The sequence below is a fragment of the Pelodiscus sinensis genome, chromosome 14 (genome assembly GCF_052426305.1).
Source record: "Pelodiscus sinensis isolate ZL-2025 chromosome 14, ASM5242630v1, whole genome shotgun sequence".
In the NCBI taxonomy this organism is placed as follows: domain Eukaryota; kingdom Metazoa; phylum Chordata; order Testudines; family Trionychidae; genus Pelodiscus; species Pelodiscus sinensis.
In genome coordinates, this window is record NC_143065.1 from 629,257 (window position 1) to 646,267 (window position 17,011).

At 42.8% G+C, this 17,011-nt stretch overlaps 2 protein-coding genes across 3 annotated transcripts in view; both read right to left on the minus strand.

Moving 5' to 3' along the window:
• Positions 1–17,011, minus strand: part of THSD4 (thrombospondin type 1 domain containing 4) — a 687,220-nt gene that overhangs the window by 132,998 nt on the left and 537,211 nt on the right. The window lies entirely within an intron of this gene.
• LOC149523566 (uncharacterized) lies at positions 12,310–14,594 on the minus strand. Its single transcript, XM_089781871.1, has one exon. The coding sequence runs from the start codon at positions 14,371–14,373 to the stop codon at positions 12,583–12,585; it is 1,791 nt and encodes a 596-aa protein (XP_089637997.1). The 5' UTR covers positions 14,374–14,594; the 3' UTR covers positions 12,310–12,582.

The following is a 17,011-nucleotide window of genomic DNA, read 5'->3' on the forward strand; positions in this document are numbered from 1 at the left end:
AAGGAAAGGTATATCACATCCACCAACTTCCCCATCTCCTCAGAGCCAGTTACCTCATCATAGAGGGCAATCAGGTTGGTCAGGCATGACTTGACCTTGGTGAATCCATGCTGAACATTCCTGATCACTTTCCTTTCTTACAAGTGCATCAAAATGGATTCCTTGAGGATCCATGATTTTTCCAGGGACTGAGGTGAGGCTGACTGCTCTGTAGTTCCCTGGACTGTCCTTCTTCTCTTTTTTAAAAGATGGGCACTATATATGCCTTTTTCCATTCATCTGGGACCTCCCTTGATTGCCATGAGTTTTCAAAGATAATGGCCAAAGGCTCTATAACAACATCTGCCAACTCTCTCAGTACCTTTGGATGCATTCAATCTGTCCCCATGGATTGGTGTATGTCTAACTTTTCTTCCTGGACACACAATTGCAGATCTAAAAGTAGCCATCCTGCAGCAAAAAAACTTCAGGACCAGACTTCAAAGAGAAACTGCTGAGCTACAGTTCATCTTTAAGTTTGACACAATCAACTCTGGATTAAACAAAGACTGTGAATGGCTTGCTAACTACAAAAGCAGCTTCTATTCTCTTGGAATTCACACCTCCAGATCAGCTGCTAGAAGTGGGCCTCATCCTCCTTGATTGGATCCACCTGGTCATCTCCAGCCTGATCCTGGCCTGCATATTTATTCCTGCCTCTGGAAATTTCCACTACATGCATCTGACGAAGTGGGTCTTTGCCCACGAAAGCTTATGCTCCTACACTTCAGTTGGTCTATAAGGTGCCACAGGACTCCTCGTCGCTTTTGCAGATTCAGACTAACACGGCTACCCCTCTGATACTTAACTTTTCTAAATAGCTCTTAATCTGTTCTTAAGAGAGTCCTGGGAGCTGGTGGCAGGAGACCTCCTTTGGTCTGGCAAATTCTCTCGTTCCTGAGCATCAAGTCCTGATGGTGCCGGATCAGAGAGGTCCAACCGGTACTATTATTATTTATATTAAAGTAGGGTCCAAAGCTCTAAGTGTAGGATCAGAACTCTCATTTGCTAGGTCCGATGCAGCTCTGACCCCCAAAACTTGCACTCTAAGAGTATGTCTAGACTACAGGGTTTTGTCGACAAAAGTGGACTATTGTCGACAAAACTATATCTGTGTCTACACTGATGCTGAGTTCTGTCGACGTAATGTCGACAGAACTCAGCACTTTTGTTGACAGCTGTAAACCTCATTCTACGAGGAATAATGCCTTTTGTCGCCAGTGTTCTGTCAACAGAAGGCGTTATTGCATCTACACTGTCATGTTGACAAAGCGACTTGCTTTGTTGACAGAAGCTTTGTCAACAGTATCTGTCGACAAAACTTCTGTTGACAAAAGCCTGTAGTCTAGATATACCCTAATGTATGTATAAATTTTAAAGAACAAAACACATATACGCCTCTGCACTTCCTCGTTTCAGCCAAGAGCAGAAGCAGCCACACCAAACAACCCCCCAACACCTTTTATTTCAGTGTTTATAGCTAGGCTGAAACAGAGTGAACCTTATCATGTGAGATTTCCAGCCAATTCTCCAAAGCCTAGAGTCTAGATCCCTTCAGATAGGCATCCAAAACTTCCGAAACCTCGAGTCACTGGACAGTATGAAGCTGTCTGAGAGCTTTGTTCTCTCCCATGTTTCCCCAAATAACATTCTATAGTGCCCTGAGAGAGCTTCATATCTATTGAGAATTTTAAAATATGCCCTTTAAGAACCTTATAAAGGATTTCTCTCCTGGGCTTCCAGATTCTCCCATGTTGTAACCTCCTGCACCCACATTGCTTCTTGTTCTCCAGAAACTGATTCTTTATAACATTCATGACATGAACTTGTAAATTCCATTTCTTGAACTACAGGTTTATTAACACTGCTACCAATAAATTAATATTTTTGAAATCCACAGTAGGTGATAAAAGTTCTGTAAACATAGCAAAAATAGAAATACAAAAACACACTTAGGAAAACAATCATATGAACACCAGAGGGACTATTTGTTTTCATTGAAAGATTAATCATTTTTGTAATTAAAATACTACATAGGGAATCATAGTGCCACAAATATATACAGCTTGGGAATAATTTTGTAAACTATAAAAAAATTAATTATCAGGAAAATAATAAAATCATTATTTCCAGTTTATTATACTGTATGCTGGTGATTCTACTATGGAAAGTGAACTATGAAACTTGAATTACAACAATAAAAATTGCAATGTGGGAATTATCAAAAAAAACCCATTGAAGACAAAGGGAATTATTTCATTCATTTCAAAGGGCTTTGGATCCGGTCTTATGTTTGTTTGTTTTCAAATGTTGCTGTTTCAACAAACAAGTTAATCAACTCTGTGTTGGGTGGCATTTTTTGTGGGGGACGGGGGTTTCACAAATAGAAAGAATAAATTTAGCTGTGTTCCTGTCTTGTTGGAGAACTATTTTTTTCATTTACGGTGCCTGCAAATACCTGTCTGTGGCTTATGTTATCACATTAAAATGAGGTTCGAATGTTCCCCATTTCACTTCCATCAGCAAGGGACTTAAGTATATTCACAGATTAATATTTCCTTATCTCGTTCACAAATTAGAGAAAAAAGATATTAAAAAGTACAGTAACGAAACTATCATGACAAGTATTTAATAGGTTCTTTTATTTTTTGATGAATGCAGTAGAGGAGATGTGAAATAACAAAATATGGACATACAATGCATGTATTGCTAAATCAGGTTCCCTTCATTATCTGAACGTCAGCTCTTGATGATTGCACTATCTCTGTCAGCATGTGATAAAATGAATACATCTTTTGTTGGTGAATTAATTTAGTGTTGATGAAAGATGCAGGACTAACAGTTGTTGAGATAGCAAAGCATATCAAGCCACCACCAGCTACTGTACAATTTACAGAAATGCTGGTCAGACAAACCAGTCCAGGGGAGGGGAATGGTGCCCTACCATTCTTACTTTGAACAGAGAATGGTGAATCCTACAGCTGACCTCCCATGGAGACAAAATTCCTGTGGTTCCCTATAGAACAAATGCAGCAAAAGCATAAGGAAGCACTTCATACGTTACTCCAACAATGTGCCTCACCACTGATCCAGAGTGACTACCTCTGAGGGTGGGAAGATAATTTGGCTCCTGTATGTTTATTCCTGGGCCTTTCCTCTGAGACTGATAACTAAGAAGTCAATTAACATCACCTCAAAATGCTCTTTACAATATATGGACAGCTAGCCATTAAGAACTGGACTGGTACCACCACCTCATTTCACTTACGCAAATTTATGGCAGCAGATTGTACTACTGAACTTGGATTCTTACCAATTTGAGGTGGCTACTAGAAACAATGACCCAGAATTGAAAGCCACTACAAGCCAGGATGACACTATGAAACATCTAAGCTAGACATCCCCTTACATGAAAGAAGCTATGTTTTGATAAAATCACTTCTCATAAAGGATATAGCTTTGTGTTCTTTCACCAATGGGTAATGATACAGGCAATTAGACACATTATCTTAACTGCAGTTGCTTGTTATGTTGAACCCAATATTATTTAGGCATTAAGTACTAAGTAAAATACTTGGTACATTTTAAAATCATATACCTCAACTTACGGGGCTGTAGTACTTCTAAATTCATTCAAATTACACTTTTTTATTAGATAAAGAATTAAAAGGCAATAATAAAATACATGAGAATTTACTGGACACTTCTTCAGGCAGGAATGTTTTCTAATTAGACAATCAAGAGCAATTAACTTAGTATTTTCTTGTGTGGCAAGTCGATTAAACTCTGCAAAAGGTAAAAAGTGAATGGAAATTGCCGCATTCTTAACTGATGTGACAGAAGAAGTTTATAGGATCAGTGTTCTCTTTTTCGGTCATTGTCATTAGACCTGTCTTTTTCCAACTATAGTATATCATTTTGTCCCTATCTTTACAGCACACATTGTGTCCCTTTTGAACTATGTGTTTTTATCCAAAATGTTTATCAATAAAGCTATCATCAAAAAGGCAAGAAGGCAAGCGGTAAATCAGTGACGTCTGTTTCCTTTTAGGAAGAATCACATAGAATAAGTGGCATGAAATACTTTTTACCAAGTTTGCCCACAGAATCTGGCTTTAGCAGGTTCTTCCCTTTCCTGGTAAAGCAATTAAGAAGGAACTGCATATATATCACAGGACGATACTGTTCCCAGTTAATAAGGTACAGCCTTTTTTTTTATAGCAGTATGTGACCTACAATGTTTGCAGCAATTTGAAACACAGATACATGCATTTTCAATCACTTTGAATGAGACTTGATCTGTATTCAAAAAAATTAATTGCATTGGTAGCTAGATAGTTATGCTAAAGAACATTAATCTTAAATCCAGAACACTTCTTATAAAGTAGTCAAGAGGCAACAATTTCTGTGAAACAGTCTGGACTTGCCCGATTTCTCTGTAAGGGTGAGACTACACAGCAATATTACCTCGAAATAAGCAAAACAATTTGAGCTAAGCAAATTGCATAGCTTATTTTGGGGTTATTTTGAAATAGCTTATTTCAAAATAAAGCACTATTCCGACAAGTCATTTAACCCTTATGGAATGAGGGTTACAGGAATAGCACGCCCGTAATTTCAAAATATATTTTGAAATAACGGGCACCTTTAAAGAGACAGAATTACTATTTCAGGATACATCCAGTATCCCCGAATAGCCCTGCTGTCTAGACATAGTCTAAGTGAAATAGATGGTTTAAATCAATAGACTGCTAATTTTAAAAATGTCTCCTATACCACCTTGAATAACACAACATGAAATATTCAGTTTCATCTAATTAAAATTGAAGTATTTTTCTTTTCTTTGTTTTCTATTTTTTAAATCCTAGTCCCATTTATTTTCTGGGTTTGTAATACACGTTGGCTACCTTTTACAGATTCATTTTGACAAAGTTAGCCTCATTGTTGATCAAAACAGATGACGAATTTTACTGATTTTCCTTATAGACAATATTAATGATAGAATGCTTAAAACACTTTGCAAATCACTTATTACTATTTTTCATGTCACCTTGTCTTACAGTATTATTCACATCTTTAGTTCAATATTTCTATTCAATTGTATAGGAATTTCCATAAAGGTAGGAGATTTGAAAGCACCAAGTGAAATATTGGTTTCATTGAACCAGGCAATACTCCCACTGACTTAAATGGAATCAGTATTGTACCCATCATCCTGAAAATACCATGAGAAAGGGGACACAGTGGGTGACACAAAGGCTAGAAAAGAGAAAATAGCAAGGTGGGGAGGAAGGGAAAAAGTAGCATTATAGAGAGCAGGAAAGAAGGAGAAGACCATCCATATAATAAATCTGACATTTGATTCTCCACAGAAAATACAGTAGATATATTCAGAATTGTGCCTCTGCGATTCTGCTTTAGGGCAGAAGTTATCTTAAGTTGCTCGTCTGGTTCAGGATGTCATAATAATAAAAAGAACCCCAGCTCAAAACCTTAAAGCTGCCTGTTATTTTATAGCCAATTTGTAGGGGTCTTTTCACATGCCTAGATATGCATCTTTAATTTCCTGCTCTAGAGAATTCAGGACACAATGAAGGTAAACATTTTAAGGACCAGAGAAGCAGATTCTCAGCTGGTATAAGCCCACACAGTTCCATCTACTTCAATGGAGTTGCACTAATTTACATCCATTAAGGATATGGCCTTGAATGGAGGTTCTTATAAAACAGGAAAATATTCCTTCATTGTGGATACCTGCAAATTCAGCACTCAGAAGTAGTGGCCAATATTCAGATCTGGACATTAGAGGTCTCTGACAAGGATTACTTTACATTGTCACGTAATGTTTTACTTACTCGGCTTCTATTAGATCTGTGAGCTATTCTGTGGCCATTTTATTTACAAAACCCAAGACTGAATCTGTTTCTTATGTTACAATAGTTGATCAAATGGATTATTAATGGTCCTAAATACGTAATTTGTTTCTGTTCAGCTCCACAGCACATTAACTAGCTCACCATAGAAACGCCACACTCATTTGGCATAAATCCTAAAACTGGATAAACTCAACTGAATTATTTCCTAATCCAATCACAATATGGCCACTTAAGTCAGAACACACAGTTTAGTGAAGTGCACATGGGCACCTACCCCTTACTTTGATCCAACTGGCACAACAGAAAGTATTTTATAACTCTTTCTACAGCACTCCCAACTATTGCCAAGGGCGAGGAGCAGTACAACACAATTAAATAAAAACAGTGGATTCTGAAATCTGGGCAGAGCGCCAATGCTCCTTAAAATGGAAAGGCGAAACATGAAAATTAAAAAAAAAAGCATTTATAGCAATGTAAAAATGGGATTAATTAATAATTACAAACTGTTTTGAATTTCAGAAAGTATTTATCAAGAATGTATCTGTACCTGTAGCCCAAGGTCCAGTGTGATTCAGGAGCAGCCCGTGGAACTACAAATTGTATTTTTAAAAAGTTTTGCTAATACTTTTTGGCTACGTCTACGCTGGCCGGTCTTGAGGAAGAACATATGCAAATGAGGCATGGTGATGAATATCAATGCACCTCATTTGCATACTTAATGAACCACCATTTTGCACAAGAGGCTTTTGCGCAAGAAGGAGCAGTCTAAACTGCTCCTTCTTGGGCAAAAACCCCCTCTTGCGCAAGAACTGTTCTGCCGCTTATTTTCAGTCAGAACAGCTCTTGTGCAAGAGGGGGTTTTTGCGCAAGAAGGAGCAGTGTAGACTGCTCCTTCTTGCGCAAAAGCTCCGTGCACAAAATGGCGGCTCATTAAGTATGCAAATAAGGCATGGTGATATTTATCGGCATGCCTCATTTGCATATGTTCTTGCACAAGACTGGCCAGTGTAGACGTAGTCTTTGAGTTTTTGGTTACCCGTTCTTCAAATTTCTTTTTGACCTTCATAATTATATTTTTACACTTCATTTGACAGTTTGTAGGCTCCTTTCTATTTTCCTCACTAGGATTTAACTTCCATTTTTTAAACAAAGCCTTTTTATCTCTCACTGCGTCTTTTACTTGATTATTAAGCCACTGTGGTACTTTTTTGGTTCTCTTACTGTGCTTTTTAGTTTTGGGTTTGTGTGTGTGAATTATAGGCAGCTCTTATATGGCCTACTGCCAATGAGTCCCTTTTGACATGCAATATTTGTCCATATTCCTTAATTCCTCAGTTTTTCTATTCCACAAATTAGAGTCTCAGACCATTTGATATGCTTTAGAAGGCAATACTTCAATTGTCTTGCTAATTTTATCTAAAAGTTGAACAATAAATTGATTTCCTGAATCTATCCTGCCCCCATATAGGGAATTAACTTTGGTTCTTGGGGAAAAAATAAAGAAAATATAATATATAAAAAGTCAATTTAATAGTGTGTCAAAGGTTAACAGTAGGATAACCAAAAGTTCCCAAAGGACAAATGTTAGTATATTTTGTTTATAAAAATGGGATTTAAATGCATGTTTTTATTTGGATAAGTGGAGACTCGAAAAGACTGAAGAAATTCTAAGGGACCTAACAGTGGAAATGTGAAACAGTGATAGAGGTGGAAATTCACTGTTACCAAATGAAAGGTAATGCATATTAGGATTACTTTGAATTTATCAGATAAAATGCTACATTCATCATGAATTGTAACCACTCAGCAGGGAAGAAAAAAACACAATAAAATAAATCTAGGCCTCGGCACAGAATGCTCAGTGATGATCTCTGCTCTGCGTGCAGCAGCAGTCAAAAAAAATCAAGTGTTAGTGCATATACAGAATGTGATGGAAAATAATAATGAAAATATTATGCTGCTATCATATAAATCAATGACATTCCCTCACTTGGAATTCTGTGGTTAGTTCTGGTTATCCCATTTTATAAAAGATATTGCAAAAATAGGAGTAGAGCAATGAGTGATAAGAATTCATAGAGTCCAAGGCCAGAAGGGATTATTATGATCATCTTGTCTGACCTCCAGTATAAAAAAAAATAATGCCCAGGGCAGATCTATTGGAAAAACATCCAATCTTGATTTAACAAAAGTCATTGATGGAGACTCCACCACAACTCCTGGAAAGTTACTTACACAGTTAATTACTATGTTAAAAATGCATGAATTTGTCTATCTTCAACCTCCAGCCATCAGATCATGTTATACATTTATCTGGCATACTGATACATTATTAAATATTTGTTCCCTAGATACTCATATACTGTAATCAAATCAGCCCTTATCCTTTCTTAAGCTAAATTGATTGAGTTCTTTGAATCTATCACTATGAAGCACTTTTTCTAATCCTTTAATCATTCAGCAATTTAGCATCATCCTTCTTGCATTGTGAGCACCAGAATTGGAAAAGTAATCCAACAGTGGTCCCAGAAGTGTCAAATAGAGAGGTAAACTATCCTCTTTATTCCTGCTTGAAATTCCACTGTTCACACATCACAGGGTTGCATTCGTTCTTTTGGCCAGAGCTCTGCGAGCTCATGTTCAGCTGATTATCCACCATGACCTCCAAAGTCTTTTTTTCACGGTCACTGCTTCTCAGGATGGTCGCCTCCATCCTATATGTATGGCCCACATTCTTTGTTTCTGGATGTATACATTTGCATTTAGCCATATAAAAAAGCATATTGTTTACTTACCAAAGATCCAATTGCTCTGAAGCAGTGATCTTTCCTTTTAGTTTTTTTTTACTATTCCCTAATGTGTGTGTTACTTGCAAACTTTATCAGTGATAATTTTATGTTTTGTTCCTCATCAATGATAAAAAATATTAACTAGGAAAGGGCCAAGAAATACTTGATGAGCTTCCCTTATTTGCAGTTACATTTTGAGACGTATCAGTTAGCCAGTTTTTAATTTATTTTCTATCATGTTATTTTTATATCATTCCATTTTTTTAAATCAAATTGCCATGCACTACCACGTCAAAAGCCTTGCAGAAGTCTAAGTATACCAAGTGTTGCCAGGTATCCAGTTTTGAACTGAACAATCCAGTATTTGAGCTTTCTGTTTGGGAAACAAATTGATATAAATATCCAGTATTTTCTAAATAAGATGTAACGTAAATTGTGATGTAATGTCAAGTGTGTCTGGTATTTTTGTTGAAACCATCTGGCAACCCTATACACAACACTATTATCGTTATCATCCATATTTGTAATCACATTTAAAAGGTATCAAAATTTTTTAGGAACTATTTTTTATGAACTCAGTTTGATTTGCATTAATTATATTACTTTTAAAATCTTTATTAGTCAAGTCCCGTATCATCCATTCCATATTATTGCCCAGAACTGATATCAGGCTAACAAACCTATTATTACTGAGGTCATCCTACTGACGCTTTTTAAAAATGGACACATTAACTTTCCTCTGGTCTCCTGGAACTTCTTCACTGTTCAAACACTGAACAAAATCAATATTAACAGTCTAACTCACTCCTCAGACAGCTTTTGGCTGCAAGTTATCTGGACATACGGATTTTAAAAGTCTGATAATACATTGGAAACAAATTTGTTCTTGAGTTGTGCTTCTAGGGCACATAATTTGGGTTTACTCATGTACATTCTCTCAAATGATAATGATCGCAATTGTCTGCACAACTAATTGCACAAGACTGTTGCATGTTCCAAAACTCTGTCTCCCAAGAATCCTCCGCACAATTTGGCTTTGTGTTAGTTACATCAGTGGTTTTAATATTTCCATTCAAAGCCCTCACTCAGCTGCCAGGAAGAAAGGAAACAGGGACTCACTCTCCTTGCACATCAGCATTACACCAGCACGTCTCCACTGATTTCAGTGTGGGTGAAAGGTCAATTATATTCACAGTATAATAGGGAGTACTACTCTCCCATCACGTTCCCTAAGTCTAGTGTGAAATAGTCTTGTGGATGTTCTCACAAATGCATCTGGTTCATTTCCTGGGAGGACCTGAAACAAATAGAACTATCTAGGAAGGAGTCATGAGTTGACCAGACTTGAATGAGTTGACCAGAACTATCCAGGAGATGTTTGATTCTTTATCTAATTTGTCTGTGAAAGAGGATGACTTAGTTTTAACCTTTTCTATATACTTAAGGGATAGGAAATTTAAAGCATCTGTACTGTATTTCTTGGCTTATGTCACCTCAAATGAAAAATGACTGGCTATATATTGACAGACCACATGCTGAGGCTAGTTAGTGTTTTCATACATATATTATTCATTACACAACAGCCCAAGTGATGTGGATAGCTTAGAGCTACTTCATTTTGAATACTGTGTATAAAAGAACAAATCCAACTACCACAATATTTTTTTCATTACAAAAATGTTTCATTCTTCACTTGTTCTCCATTCCAATAAAAGCTGACAACTCAAATAAATTTTGGGTTTTAGCTTAAAACAACATTAATTTATTAAGGATCCTCCCTAGCATTTGGATGCCAGCAAAGAAAAATAATATATACTCTAGTGGAAAGGGTGTCTCCATTTACCTACAAACTCTTTGCAAAGAGAATTCTTAGCAGTGTACGCTGGGTGGTCAGAAATAGTTGGAAACTCATCATGTAGGCTCATTATAGATATCTGTTTTCTGATACATTATTTTTCCCTTAGCAGTCTCAAGTGAACATTATCCTGTCAATGTTATCATTTTATCCTGTCGATGTTATCATTTGTCACTGCTGTATGCCCTGCACACCAAAAGTTAAGAAGATCCACCGAGAATGAAAATAATTTTCTTTTCCATTTGAATAAAGTTATCAAACTATTTGAAACAGATCTCCTGTAACTATAATCAAGGTATAACCTGAGGCTACAACTGGACAGTGTGGAAATATCTTGCTAATATGCACACTAACTTTTTGTTACTGAAAATGGAGCAAGTAGCCAAGGGGTGGCCATTTTATACTTGATTCTGACAAACAGGGAAAATTTGGTGATGCATCTGAAGGTGAAAGGCGATTAGAGTGACCATGATCATGAGATGAGTGATTTCAGGATTCTAAGGAAACAAAGGAGTGAGAACAGTCGATTAACAAAGTCTTTAAAGCGCTACCAGATTATTTGTTGTTTTTTAAGTTTATGCTATACAGACTAACTCGCCTACCCCTCTGAAGGACTTGAAAAGGCAGACAAACTCAGAGATCGGGTAGGTAAGGTCCCATTGAAAGAAGACGTAAGGGAAAAAGGAGTTCAGAACAGCTGGCAGCTCCTCAAGGAGACAATATTAATTGCAGTTACAAAATATTCCAATGCAAAGGAAAAAGAGGAAGAATAGCAAAAGACCAATGTAGCTCCACTGGGTGCTCTTTAATGATATTAATCATAAATCATAAATTAATCCTACAAAAAGTGGAAACATGGTCAAACTGAAAAGAGTACCGAAAGAACAGAACAAATACTTAGGGAGAAATTCAGAAAGGCTATGGCACAAAATGAGTAACACTCAGCAAGAGACATAAAGGGCAATACAATATTTTAAATATAAGAAGAATTACAGGTAACATGTATAAACGGTTATACAAGGTAACATTAATAAAATAACATTTTTAAAAGGCAAAATATACCAGCTGGGAAGCATTTTTGGCTTCCTAATAAAAGAGGGAAAATGTAACAAGATAATTATGTACACCAGAAAGAGTTCTGTTCCTTTTAACTCGATGTCATTTCTACATAGATCTTCTAAAATATACGGATAAATCCTCAACTCATGGAAGAGGGATGTAGCTCCATTGAAGTCAATGGAGCTATATTAATTTACATTGGTTCATGACCAGGTCTGTAAATTAGCATTTCCTTAAAATACAGAATTATTCAGAGAAAACTACCAGTGTTACAAAGCCCTCAATGAAATGAATATTAAATTCCTTTCTGGTTGTGCTGAGTAGAAGCAGCAGGCATGTGAGAGATGGGGAAATGTATTTCTGTCATTTTAGTAGCTAAGGGTTTACAGGCTCTCCTAGGGTATGTCTACATTTTTAGTAGTTGAGGATTTACAGTCACTACTAGGGTATGCAGACACTCGAAACTGCAAATGAAGCAGGGATTTAAATATCCCGCGCTTCATTTGCATAATTGCATTATGGCACTATTTTGAAATAGCGCTATTTTGAAAGAAAAAAAGAAGAGGTTACTTACCTCGTAACTGTAGTTCTTCGAGATGTGTTGCTCATGTCCATTCTGATTAGGTGTACGCGCGCCGCGTGCACGGATTCAGGAGCTTTTTTCCCTTAGCAGTACCCATAGGGCCAGCAGGGAGCCCCCTGGAGTGGCGCCGGTATACCGGTGCATATATACCCCTGCTGGCCCTCCCACCCCTCAGTTCCTTCTTGCCGGCTCCTTCCGACACGGGGAGGTGGGTGGGATGCAGAATGGACATGAGCAACACATCTCGAAGAACTACAGTTACGAGGTAAGTAACCTCTTCTTCTTCTTCGAGTGCTTGCTCATGTCCATTCTGATTAGGTGAGTCCCTAGCCGTGTCCCCCCTCCGGAGGCGGGGTCGGAAGGTGACTAAGTATTATTTCATTATTCTGCAGAACACAGAACTGCGGTCCCGACAGCAGCATCCTCCCTGGCCAGCTGCGTGATTGCATAATGCTCTGCAAAGGTGTGCACTGATGACCAGGTTGCTGCCCTGCAGAGCTCCAAGATCGGCACGCAGGCCAGGAACGCCGCCGACGTCGCCTGGGCTCTAGTGGAATGTGCTGTTATGCGCGGCGGTGGTCTACCCGCGCCCTCGTAACACAGTCGAATGCAGGAAGTAATCCACGAGGATATACGCTGCGTCGAGACTGGCTGACCATACATCCTTTCCGCCACTGAAATAAACAGTTGATTTGACTTACGAAACTCTCGTGTCCTATCTATATAAAAAGCCAACGCCCTCCTAACGTCCAGGCAGTGCAGAGCCTGTTCCCTGGGCGACGCGTGTGGCTTAGGGTAAAACACTGGCAGGTAAATATCCTGGGACATATGGAAGTGTGAGACCACCTTGGGAAGAAATCCCGGGTGTGGACGCAACCTCACCTTGTCTTTAAAAAACACCGTGTAAGGTGGTTCTGAGGTGAGAGCCTTAAGCTCAGACACCCGCCTGGCCGAGGTAATGGCCACAAGGAAAGCTACCTTATAAGACAGATGTGTCAGGGAGCATGAAGCTAGGGGCTCGAACGGGGGCTTCATAAGGGCAGTCAGGACCAGGTTAAGGTCCCATGCCGGTACCGGAGGCCTCTCATATGGCATGAACCTGTCGACTCCCTTTAGAAACCTTTTAACCAAGGGGTTGGCAAAGATAGACCTCTGCCCCCCCCCAGCGTGGAAGGCTGCTATGGCCGCCAGGTACACCCTTAGGGAGGCTGTGGCCAGGCCCTGTTTCCGCAGGTGGAGAAGGAATTCCAGGACAGTCGGAACCGCCCCTTCACCTGGAGTGAGCGTCCTGCCCTCCAGCCAGGAAGTAAACCACCTCCACTTAGCCTCGTAGAGAGCTCTAGTAGACGGCTTCCTACTTTCCAAGAGGACCTCCTGGACATCTCTAGAGCAGGCTCGCTCCGTCACTGAGAGCCACTGAGGAGCCACGCTGCTAGGTGGAGAGATGGAAGGTTCGGGTGGAGTGCCACCCCGGCCTCGCAGCTCTGAGTGATTAGATCTGGCACTAGGGGCCTGAGCGGGCCCTCCACAGTCAGATCCAGCAAGGTGGTGAACCAGTACTGTCGAGGCCATACTGGCGCTATCAGGATGGCCTGAGCCCTGAACCTCTGCACTCTGAGGAGTGTGTCGTGGATCAGAGGGAACGGGGGGAAGGCATAGAGTAGGCCCCTGGGCCAGCTGACCTGCAGCGCATCTCCCCGAGAGCCCTGCCCGTGCCCCATGTACGAACAGAACTCCCCGCACTTGGCGTTGCTCAGAGTTGCGAACAGGTCCAGGCGGGGAAACCCCCACCTCTGGAAGACCTCGTGAAGTACATCCCCCCTTAGCACCCACTCGTGCGCCTGGATTGAACGGCTGAGCCTGTCTGCCAGCCCGTTCCTGGTTCCTGGGAGGTGAGAGGCCTCCAGGCAGATGCCGTGGGCTATACACAGTTCCCATAGCTCTAGGGCTTCCCGGCACAGGGGAGAGGAACGCGCGACACCCTGTTTGTTGATATAGAACATGGCCGTAGTGTTGTCTGTCAGCACCGCCACCACTCTGTTCTGTAAGTGGGGAAGGAATGCCCTGCAGGCCAGCCTGACCACCCGCAGCTCCTTGATATTTATATGGAGGCGAGCCTCCTCTGCCGACCACGTACCTTGTGTCCTGAGGTTGCCCAGGTGAGCGCCCCATCCCACGTCCGAGGCGTCCGTGACCAGCTGCACCGACGGGGACGGCTTGGTGAATTGGACCCCCGCACACACCGTGCTCTCGTCCTTCCACCAGTCCAGCGAGCGCAGGACATCCTGGGGGATAGTTACCACCGCATCCAGCGGCGACCTCAAGGGGTTGTGCGCTACCTTGAGCCACCCCTGCAACGGGCGCTTGCGTAGCCTGGCGTGTTGGACCACGTAAGTGCCCGCTGCCATGTGGCCTAGAGCCTCATGCAGGTCCTCGCCGTCGTAGTCGGGAACTCCTGCAGCCCCACTACCAGCGATTGAATGGTCGAAAATCTGTCTTTCGGTAGGGATGCCTTGCCTACAGGCGAGTCCAGATGGGCCCCCACAAAGTCTATCACTTGCGTGGGCTCCAGCAGTGATTTGGCCTCGTTTATGAGGAGGCCGAGGCCCTCGAACAGAGCTCTGGCCCTCAAGACATGGTCCAGTACCTGTTCTCGAGACTTGCCCTTTATGAGCCAGTCGTCCAGATATGGGAACACCTGGACCTTGTGCCGCCTCAGGAACGCGGCTACCACGGTCATACATTTTGTAAAGACCCTCGGGGCCGTACACAGTCCAAAGGGGAGGACTGTAAACTGAAAGTGATCCTGCCCCACCGTGAACCGGAGGAATTTTCTGTGACTTGGAAAAATTGAAATGTGGAAGTACGCATCCTTTAAATCGAGAGCAGCATACCAGTCCCCCTTTCTGAGCGATGGGAGGATGCAGGCTAGCGTCACCATCCTGAACTTTGTCTTCCTTATAAAGGCGTTCAGGTTTCGGAGGTCTAGTATGGGACGCATACCCCCTTTCGCCTTGGGTACCAGGAAGTAGCGGGAGTAGAAACCCTTTCCCCTTACGTTTGGAGGTACCCTTTCTATGGCCCCTAGCATCAACAGGTTGGACACCTCCTGCCGAAGGAGCATCTCGTGAGAGGGGTCCCTGAAAAGGGAAGAGGCTGGGGGATGGAAGGCAGGGTAGGAAAGGAAGGGGATAGTATATCCCTGCTTCATCAGGTCTAGGACCCAACAGTCCGACGTGATCTTTAACCATCCCTGGAAAAATAGGGAAAGACGGTCCCCAAAGGGCGGACAGATAGGCGCTACTGGTACTCTGCTCTCTGGCATACCTTCAAAATGAGGGCTTAGCTTGGGGACCGGGAGACGGTCCTGAGCTTCTCTCGGAGTCTGACCGAGGTCCCCTACGCCTGCCCCTGAAAAGGTCAGGGCGGCCATTGTTGCGGCCTCTCCTGCAACCCCTGTCGTTGTTCTGCCCCCTTCTAGGGTAGGGTCTAGGCTGGAAGGGGCGCCTCTGAGGCGCCGGGGTGTGTATCCCTAGCGACTTCAGGGTTGCCCTTGAGTCCTTCAGGCTATGCAGCTTGTAATCAGTCTGCTCTGAAAACAAGGCCGGCCCCTCAAAGGGCAGGTCCTGGGTAGTGGTCTGCACCTTGGGTGGGATGCCAGACACCTGCAGCCAGGCACTACGCCTCATCACCACCCCTGTGGCCATAGTGCGGGCTGCTGAATCGGCTGCGTTCAAGGCCGCCTGGAGAGAGGTACGCGCCACTGCTTGTCCCTCTTCCGTCAAGGCCCCGAACTCCTGGCGGGATTCAGGAGGAAGCTGGATGGCAAATTTTTGCGTGGACGCCCACATATTAAAAGCATAACGTTCCAGCATCAGTTGCTGGTTAGCTATACGTAGCTGGAGGCCCCCTGAGGCATAGGCCTTCCGGTCAAGCAGGTCCAATCTCCTAGGCACCTTTGCCTTCGGAGTGGGGCTTGGAGGCCCTTGGCGCTCCTTCTGCCCAGCGGCCTGAACCACTATGGATCCCGGAGCCGGGTGGGTAAACAGATACTCATGCCCCTCCTGGGGTACATAGTATCGTCTCTCGACCCCCTTCTGGGTCGGTGCAATAGAGGCCGGCGTCTGCCACAGGGTTTTAGACAGCTTGTCCACCGTTTTATTCAGTGGGAGCGCCACCCGACCAGGGCCCGCTGCCGCTATGATGTCCACCATCCGATCTAAGTCCTCGTGAACCTCCTCGTGCTGGACCGCAAGGTTGACTGCCAGCCTCCGGAGCAGCTCCTGGTGCGGCCTGGAGTCCATGGACGGGGGCTGAGGTGCGGGGTCAGCCAGGGCCTCGTCTGGCGAGGACGACGAGAAGTCCCTTGAGGGGATTGTCTCCTCGGTCATCTGTGCCCCCGGTTCTCCCTGACCAATAACTGGGGGTCTCGGCCCCGAAGCCATGGGCGAGCCACTTCCAGGCGGGGGGGCTGTCAAGGGGGTGGCAGATGGGGTGCTACCTCTTCGAGATGACCCGGCTGCCGGCCCCGAAGGGGGAGGTCCCTGGGCCTGATGGTATGCCCAGGGCATCCAGAAAGCCCACTGAGGTTGCCCCTGTGACTGCTGCTGGACCATCGGATCCCGGTGAGATGATCTGACTGACGAGCGGGACCTATGACGGGGCCATGACCTATATGAGGGCCCGGTCGAAGCCACTGACTCAGCCTCCGACTCCGAAGAGTACTCTGATGCCGACCAGGGAGGGGCCGATGAAGCCTGCACCCTACGTTGGTCTGCCATGGCCGATGGCTTGCCCCTGTGCACCACAC